This window comes from Ruditapes philippinarum, unplaced genomic scaffold (genome assembly GCF_026571515.1).
Source record: "Ruditapes philippinarum isolate M1 unplaced genomic scaffold, ASM2657151v2 ctg10753_1_1_1_1, whole genome shotgun sequence".
Lineage (NCBI taxonomy): Eukaryota > Metazoa > Mollusca > Bivalvia > Venerida > Veneridae > Ruditapes > Ruditapes philippinarum.
In genome coordinates, this window is record NW_026859755.1 from 22,461 (window position 1) to 32,605 (window position 10,145).

General features: G+C 31.6%; 1 protein-coding gene across 1 annotated transcript; it reads left to right on the forward strand.

Moving 5' to 3' along the window:
* Positions 1-3: 3 nt before the first annotated feature.
* LOC132757804 (uncharacterized) lies at positions 4-8,883 on the forward strand. The gene is made up of 9 exons (XM_060749211.1): positions 4-83; positions 2,079-2,231; positions 2,925-3,056; positions 4,979-5,112; positions 5,816-5,914; positions 6,102-6,171; positions 6,767-6,898; positions 7,366-7,393; positions 7,631-8,883. Exons 2-9 carry the CDS (start codon positions 2,189-2,191, stop codon positions 7,797-7,799), a joined length of 807 nt encoding a protein of 268 aa, XP_060605194.1. The 5' UTR covers positions 4-83; positions 2,079-2,188; the 3' UTR covers positions 7,800-8,883.
* The last annotated feature ends 1,262 nt before the right edge of the window (positions 8,884-10,145 follow it).

The following is a 10,145-nucleotide window of genomic DNA, read 5'->3' on the forward strand; positions in this document are numbered from 1 at the left end:
TGTCTACACTGTGTCTGTTACTGCAATAAATGATGCTGGAAGAGGAAATCCAGCAACTTATACCCAAAGAACAAATGAAGAAGGTAATGTGTTTATAAGCCAGTACAGTTTCTATTTTTTTTCTTTTTCGTTGGTATTGCAATGTTTGTTTAATATATATCTGTTATATATCAATATCCGTCTATTTATCATGAACTGCCCATAATTATCAACCGTTTTGTAACATAAGCAATTGCGAATATCTATTTTTTACTAAGCTTTATGTCTTTAATTTTAAAAATGCTTTCATTGTCCCTTATGGAGTGATTTCTTTAAGAATTATGATTTCTGAATTATGATTTTTATAATAAATTCCATATAAACATAATTAATTTTAATTCCTAGCTTGAATATTCGACTGTACTCACCCAAGCGTCAGTGTCACACTTTTCTAAGTAATTGCGTGCAAGTTGGTTTTTCCAAAACATCTTAAGGCCAATAAAACCTTACATTTAATTAAGAATATTGATTTCGGCAGATTATGGTCCATTTCGAACTTAAATGAAAATGGTTATAAATAAATGGCACTGAACTGTAATATTTATTTATATATATTTTAAAGCAAAAGTGTTCTGAATTTTCTTATCTTTGGTGGCAAATGCATGTCTCAAGCTATTTGAGTAGAGCAAATTTGTTGCCCTCTTAGGGCATAGACATCTAAGCTGTAAGAAAGATATCCCCCTAATTTAAGAAATTTCGATGTTTTTACCCTACTGCCTTTTTAAAAGCTCGAAATAATTTCGGGCATATTATGTTATACCCCTTGGCGTCCGTCCGTTCGTCCGTTAGCAATTTGGTTTCCGGAGCATAACTTAAGTTCCGTTTGGCCCACACTGTTCAAACTTCATAGGATGATTGTCCATACTAAGTAAAAGACCCCTATCGATTTTAGGGCCATAAGGTCAAAGGTGAAGGTCATTATTACCTTAAAACTGAAAATCGTTTCCGGAACATAACTTAAGCTCCATTTGGCCCACAGTATTCAAATTTCATAGGATGATTGTTCATATTAAGTTAAAGACCCCTATTGATTTTGGGGTCACAAGGTCAAAGGTCAAGGTGACTATTACTTAAAAAAACTGAAAACAGTTTCCGAAGCATAACTTAAGTTCAATGCCAACAATATTCAAACTTCATAGGATTATTGTCCACATTGGGTTTGGGTTTAGAAGACCCCTATTGATTTTGGGGTCACAAGGTCAAAGTCGCTATAACTTTAAAACTGAAAACAGTTTACAGAGCATGACTTAAGTTCTATTTGGCCCACAATATTCAAACTTCATAGGATGATTGTCCATATTGGGTAGAATACCCCAATTGATTTGTGTTCACAAGGTCAAAGTCACTATTACTTTAAGACTGAAAACAGTTTGTAGAGCATAACTTAAGGTCTATTTGGCCCACAATATTCAAACTTCATTGGATGATTGTCCATATTGGGTAGAATACCCCTATTGATTTTGGGGTTACAAGGTCAAAGGCCAAGGTCACTATTACTTTAAAACTGAAAACAGTTTCCAGAACATAACTTAATTTCTATTTGGCCCATGCTGTTGAAACTTCATAGGATGATAGTCCATATAATGTAAAAACACCCCTATTGATTTTGGGGTCACACGGTCAAAGTTCAAGGTCGCTATTACCTCAAAACTGAAAACAGTTTCCAGAGAATAACTAAAGTTCCATTTTGGCCCACAATATTCAAACTTTATAGGAGGATTGCTTTTAGAAGGAGGTAATACTTTGTTTAATTTATGCAATGTCTTACAAATGCTTCATCCTAACTAAGAAAAAACAACACAGTCGGGCATTATAATGCTCCGCCTAGCGGTGCTCTTGTTGTGCCAATGCAATGTGCCAATAAAATGCTCTTTAATAGCTAATCTAGACATCTAGCACAATATGGTACTTTACATTACATATGTTAGCACAAAGTTTAAGACTGGTAGGAATGACTCACTTTACTAATAATCACTGAGGGTCCCTGGTTGAATATACCAGAAAGTCTGAATAGCTTTACATTTTGGAATTATTTTTAGCTCCACAAAAACCATATCAAGTATCTGTGACTAACATAAATTCAACAAGTGTTACGGTTAATTGGAAAATTGGTTCACCTAGACCAGGAAACACAACTTACACAATAAGGATGATGACTGACATTGCTCAATCTAAAGAATTTAATATTATTGGTAAGCAAACTGTAATAACCATTCAATCGTACAGAAAGTTCATTTTGCATATTAGTCAAATAGAGGTTATTTCTATATTTCAGTTTAAGTCAAATATTGTCATTTCTACATTTCTGTTTTAAGCATTTCAACTTTTCCAATTGCAGTTGAATATTGCCAATCCTTCTTATCAGTTTTGTCGAATTGTTTTTAGTTACAGTCATTTCTAGGATTCAGTTTAAGTCAAATATTATCATTTCTACATTAAGTAAGTAGTAATTTCACTAATGTTTAATTGTCGTTTGCTGATCAAATGTGTCAGCATTATCAACGTGCTGGGCATGGTGGTATTTTAAGTGTTTGTGACACTTGATGCATCAGGAAGAAGGTTTTTTTTTTTAAATTTATAATTTATTATAAAATCATCTGTCAGATTTTTCTTTTTGTGTTATATGGAAGAAATTTCCGTTTCTTCGAATATTTCTTGTACGTGTCTTTTGTTGATTTCCTAAATTGTGTGTATAGTGTATGAGATCAAGCTGATCATAGATTAAACATTTCTATTTGCGATTATTTTTTTTAAATGTGTCTTTTTCTGATTGTTATTCTGATCTAGTAATGAATCTACTTACTGTAGCACAACAGTATAATATTGAGTGTAAATGAATTATTTCTCAAAAGCATAATATGACATATTTAAATATTTTTGTTTAGGCTATGGGAACAGAAATTACATGGTAACAGGTCTTGAGGAGTTTTGGAATTACACTGTTGCAGTAACTGCATCAACATCTATTGGTTCAGTGACATCTGATGTGTCAGACACATATCGTACATTACCTGCAGGTAGTACATTTAATCTTTTTTAAAAAAAAATAAGCTTAATCAAGTGTCATACAAACTCCCTCTGATGGCATCAGACTCTTTTGACAAAACAATAAAAATAAAATAAGTAAGAAAAATATTGAAATTGAAACTATTTCTTTATTTAATTTGAATAATGAAATTGATTTTCAAAATCATTTCAATATAGACAAACAAAATGTAAAAACATGTTCTACAACATCGTCGCGGGACCATTTTTGCAGCGTTACATACATACGAAATTCTGAGATGGCAAAACGTCCTGGCTAGTCACCTCAAACTGAACAATACAACACATTGATTCAGTTTTTAAGAAATTTAAAAAATATTATTGGTTGTCATGAAATGTTTTTAGCTCACCTGAGCATCTGCTCAGGGTGAGCTATTAGGATCACTCTTTGTCCGTCGTCTGTCGTCCGTTCATACCTTTAAAACGACATCTCCTCTGAGACCATAAGGCAGATCATAATGAAACTTCACAGGGATGTTCCTTGTGTGAAGCCTTAACAAAGTTGTTCAAAGAATTTCATTCCATGCAGAACTCTGGTTGCCATGGCAACCGATAGAAAAAAATTAAAATATCTTCTTTTAAAAAATCCAAAGAGGTAGAGCTTAGATATTTGGCATGACACATCTTCTAGTGAGTGTCTATCAAGTTTGTTCAAATAAAAGCCCTGGGGTCAAAATTGGCCCCGCCCCGGGGGTCATTGATTTTCCCTATATGCATATAGTAAAAACTTATAAAATCTTCTTATAAAGAACCCAAAGAGCTAGAGCTAAGAAATTTAGCATGAAACATCTTCTAGGGAGTGTCTATCAAGTTTGTTTAAATAAAAGCCCTGGGGTCACAATTGGCCCCGCCCAAGGGGGTCATTGATTTTCCCTATATGCATTTAGTAAAAACTCTTAATAGATAAATAAAATCTTCTTTAAAAGAACCCAAAGAGCTAGAGCTAAGATATTTAGCATGAAAGATGTTCTAATGGGTGTCTACCAAATTTGTTCAAATAAGAGCCCTGGGGTCAAAATTTGCCCTGCCCCGGGGGTCATTGATTTTCCTTATATTTGTATTGCAAAAACTTTAAAAAAAAATCTTCTTAGAAAAAACCCAAATAGCTAGAGTTTAGATACTAAACATGAAACATCTTCTAGTGAGTGTCTACAAAGTTTGTTCATATAAAAGCCATTGGGTCAAAATTGGCCCCGCCCCGGGGGTTATTGATTTTATTTATGTGTATAGCAAAAACTTAAAAATCTTTGAAAAAAACCCAAATAGCTAGAGTTTAGATATTAAGCATGAAACATCTTCAAGTTAGTGTCTTCAAAGTTTGTTCAAATTAAAGCCCTGGGGTCAAAATTGGCCCATCCCTGGGGACATTAATTTTCCTTATATGTGTATAGCAAAAACTTAAAAATCTTCTTTGAAAAAAAAGACAAATAGCTAGAGTTTAGAATTTAGCATGAAACATCTTCTAGTGAGTGTCTTCAAAATTTGTTCAAATAAAAGCCCTGGGGTCAAAACTGGCACCGCCCTAGGGGTGTCATTGCTTTGAACTATATGTGTATAGTTAAAACTTAAAAAATCTTTTTTTTAAAAACTCAACGAGCTAGACCTTAGATGTTTAGCATGAAACATCTTCTAATGGGTGTCTACCAAGTTTGTTCAAATAAAAGCCTTGGGATTTAAACTGGCCCCGCTCTGGGGGCCTACATACAGGTGAGCGACTTCATGGCCATCATGGCCCTCTTGTTGTTCAGTTTTTACAATACTCACGGGCTATAAACGGGCAGATAAAAATGCCTTTCATCAATTCAATATGGATATTTTAATCGTCTTTCAACAGTACTGTAAATTTATAGATATGTAAATGCATGCTAATTAATTATTTTAACCTATGTTTAAGCTCCTGGGAAGGTGTCAAGTTTTAGTGTTCAAGATGGTCCAGGGCAGACGCTCAAAATTTTATGGAAATCACCAAATATTCTTGAAAGAAATAGTAAAATAAAGAAATACAGTTTTATGCACAATGTTACTGGAGTGAGTATAAAAAGCAATTTTGATTAGATAAGACGTTAAACATGCTGAAGAAATGAATTTGTGACAGTGTGAAAGTTACAGTTTCAATATTTAACCAGTAATTATTTTTTTCTTTTGTTAAGTATCCAGTTATTAAGGTAAATTATTAATTAACTTTTCAATATAAGGCAGGTTTTCAATTCAAATGTAAAACTTATATGAAGTTCAGTACGGCATAAAACAAGGGCATTATGAAAAAAGTACGACCTTTATGAGGAAACTCGGCTTTTATAAGATTTGACAATTTTGATTGGCTCTACAGCTCGGCAATTATGAATCTGCTTTTTTCATTGAAAAAGGTTGCCATTTTGAATTGCTGCAAGGTTGGTTTCCGAGACATTTGTAAAACAAGAATCTCATTTGCAATAGCTAACAACAACGAATTTTTACATTAGTTATTTTTTGTTCACTAAGTTATTAACTTTTTTACTTAATGTGCATTAAATTAATAAAATTTTCAATAATAATTGTTCACATAATGACCTTGTTATTGTGCTTTAGACAATCATATTTGCCTTCGGTCTTCGGCCTCAGCTTAATATGACAGTATTCGGTCCAAAAACAAGGCCATTATGAAAACACTTAATTATCAACATTATATTATTAATTTGCTAAACTCCTCATTAATAAAATAACTGGCTAGTATCTTTACCTTGATTTTAAGAACCTGCAGTCGCAACAGACACTCAACCAGAACGGAGATGAACATTATGAATATTACATAATCCTCGAAATTGTCCCAGAAACTTTTTATAGTTTTGAGGTAAGCATACTTCTTTCAACTGTTAAAAAGTGTATTTTTATACGAGAAGAAATTTTTTTTTTCACTTCTTTGCAAAAACGTACATATCAAATATTTACTGTCACATATGAGTTCTAAATGTTGTTGAACATTGAGAAAAATGTAATGTTTACCACCTTCAGTAAAAGTTTCACTCTTTAAATTATAGGTGTTTGCAATAAACGAGCAAAATATGAATGGTGAAAACACAATAACTATAAAGCAAGCACACGCAAAAGGTTTGTCCGTTTTCCTATTTATTGAAACGAAATAATAAATAATCTTGCGAATTTAAGTCTCTATTACAAGTAAATAAATCAAGTAAATACATAAGACTGTGGCGATATGATCCAATATTTTTAAATCTATTTATCCGATTGGTGTGATCTTGGAATTGTAACAGAATACATCTTTTCTTCGTACATCACTTTCAAACTTTAATATTTACCAAGTAAAAAATGACAATATTCTGAACTGAAATTTCGTGGTTTTAAGTGTATAACGAAAAGTATGTTACCAAATTCATACCTTATCATTATGCAATTTGTAAACTTCGAAACATTTTACTACATTTCTTTAAATTAATGTGTGTACAGGCTAGTTTCAAACTACAGTGTTCGGTGATATGTCCCTCTATTTACTATTTTTATTGGTTTGTTTTGCCCATTTAACAGGATAATAAACAAATCTGCGGATAATATTTTTTACCATCAAATCATTTACCCAATTAAACACATTTTATTCCCTTTGTTAAGTTACACACGTTGTTTGTATTATTATACATACGTTGAAATTTCGTATTTTGCTATTTGATCCTATTTCCCTATTTTCAAGCATGTGTTATGGAAGACTCTAATTGTTCTACGCAGTCTATTGTGATTGGAGTTGTTTTGGGCCTCATAATTCTAGTACTGCTAGTCTATGCTGGGTATATAACCATCACTTTACGACGAATTCGAACAAAAGGTATATTTAAACCCTCGTGTGTATTAAGAATTAAGTGCATTACATTTCAAAATGAAATATTGCATTGTCAATAACTAATCTCTGTAGCTATCACAAATATATTGAAATAAATGTGTTGCTCTTAACAAAATAATTAGATTTCTGTATATATGACTTATGTCTTTTTCCTTCGTAAAAAAATGGTATTTTATCAGTTGTACATCTATCATTTTAGTAATATATCGACGTGATCACCATCTTTAAATGATTGACATTATCTGTCTGAAAGAATCAGTTATTTAAAATGCGCTTTATGTTTTCCGTTAATACTTCTTATAACGTCGTAAGTGTATATAACACCTCATCACAGCAAAGTGCAATGACATATCCATATTTTTAGTCTAAGCTTAAGACCTTTATTTTGAAATATGAAAGTGTTGATTTGTTTTCATATATTGAGTCGTTTGATATATAATTTGTGTTTTCAGATGGGCAAAAGACTAATTCAAACGACAAGTGAGTTGTAAAATTATGCAGTTTAACCAAATCTATTTTAACTCAATGAAAAATACAAGGCATAATTAATGTAACATTTTGTCTAAGCTCAGAGAAATACGAGAAGTATAATTATTGTTTGAATATTTTATACATCTTATTTAAAATTGACAAAACAAAGTAAACAACACATGATAACTTGTTACTTACAGACTGAAATGTAGATCAAGTGTTAAACGGAATTGTTTTCTTTTTAAGGAGCAGACACATTAGTCCAACGTATGTGAATGAAGCATTCGGCTCAGAAGTGACTCGTAGAAATGATGGAAATCCAGCTGAACAGTATAGCGAATCTGATTACTATTCACTGGAAACCAATACAAGAGAAGACAGGACTTCTTATGATACTCTTGCGAACGGTCCATGAAAAGTTTTAGTTTCATTTGGTGAACATAAACTATAAAATCTTTCAAAGACTGAAATTGCTGCTTATTTGCGTTTGATAATATTGCTATCATTATAACTTAATACTTTTAACATGATACTGCTTATATTTATAATAACAGTGTGTATATATCTTTAATATATAACGCTTCGCATATACCTTTCCAATAAAGGTAACAATACTTATTTCCAAAATGTTATCTACACATGACAGAAGTTCATTGAGATATTGTTATGGCTATGTTTTTCTCTATTTTTAATAATCTCTTTTATATATACATAAATATCTTTAACATATCACGCTTATTTTATACCATTTCTATAAAAAAAACCACTTCATTGCAAATGTAACTACGTTTAAAAAGAAGGTCTTTGAGATATTTATGGAACAAACACATAAGAAATTAAGTTTTACTTTTATTAAAGATAACTTGAAACAATGTACATTTGTATAGAAGTAATATATGAAACACTTCAAATAAAGTTTGTGGACATGAGTGAAATGATATCAGGTTGAAGCAATTCGTACTGTATGCGAATGGTTTCTTACGATTTTTCCGTGACTAAAGGTAATATTTTTGTAATCTTATATATTTCATTTTCTTTTTTTCCCTTTAAATTCTTAGAAATATGCAACTGCTGTAATTGTAACATTCTATTTGTGTTGTTCAAAGTAAGAATATTGGTATTTGTGTTAGAATTTCTTCATTACAATCAGCACTGAATACATTTACGAGCAGCAATGTGTATATTTAATAAGTGTTCGTATAAAATGTAAATGTAGCAATTTAAAATGTCATAAAGGTACAATGCACCATATTAGAATTCAATTTGGCCTGCGATTCTGGATTCAAGTAAAATGTTCTATCATAAATTGTAGACAACCTGTCTCATAATTGATCACATGAGTGTCATTTTTCTCATCGAACTATATTTATCTTTAAATGAATAATTACTTTATTAAAAATTAATGAAAAAGTTTGGTCTAGTTCATACCAATATGTAGAAAATAATTTATATCGATACTCTTATATAAAAATATATTTCGGAATTATTAAATATAAAAAAATCAGCATTGAAATAGTTTGTGTTATTTTTATTAGAAAATCGTCTGCTGGCAGGTACTTGTTAAATTAATTAGAAAGGACGATACTTTTCTACCTGGCTGATCGCTTGATATAATTCCCGCTATTTTACGGCTATGTAATGCTGGATAACTGTTGCAGCCCCTTCACATCTTCCAACAAGTGAATTCCCGAAAACGCTTACACGTGATTGAGAAAAAAGGAAAATCTCACGTGACAGTTAACTAACTCTCGTCAATTGTTAAATTGCGCTGGTGCTGGCGTTCTTGAGGATTGAATGGATCCACATCTTCACTGATCGGGACGGCTTGTTAGTTTTAAGAATTGGCATCTGAAGCAGAATTTAATCCTTAACCAATCACAGAACTACTAATGGAACATTTGCAATTTATGGTTCGTTTGTTATTACAATTAAGCTTAGCACTCAGTCTTAATTCAAACTCCACATATTAAACTGTGATGAAGGTGTTCATGAATTTTTTATCCAATTATCAAATACATCCACTTTGGTCCGTTCATATATTTCATTCTCATTTGAAAGGGAAATGGCTAAATAAAAGGAGCTGAAAAAAACCCAACAAATTTACAACTGCTTTTACTTTTCAATAATGCTGATATAAACGATGGTCAAGCATCGGAAATATAACATCTCTGACTGATTGTACGAAGCGACCTTTTAGCGGATGACTTATAATCACTCGATATTATTCTTCTTTAAGGACAACACTGCTTGCAAAGTCGTTAAATAACCACACCCAAACATATTTTACCCGAGAATTGCGATCTGCAACTAAAAACGAAATGTTCTCATTCAAGCATGGGTTAGGAGACCATTAATTTTGTCCCACGAAATAAAATGTATTAACAGTGACTTACATGAGCTCTTCATTATTTGGAATATAATTTGTTATCTTGAAAATGCACACGAAATACTTTTTAGAAATTCCAAAAGTAACGCCGATGATAAATCCAACAAGCTATTGAGTGTTATGAAACTTTTTAATTCAGCTTGAAAACGTTTCATTTTATATATTTTATTCATTTTACAAAGATGATGATTCTTCATAACACAATATAAATCAACGTTTAGCATAACAAAATCAATGGCATGAACTTTTTTTATTCGCAACCTTTCTGTATAGATCAAATTAATGCGTAAAATTAAAGCCTATTGAATGATAAAGAAGTGAAAATCATGAGTGATCTTAAATTGTATTAAAATGTAAATTATCGACTATATAAAT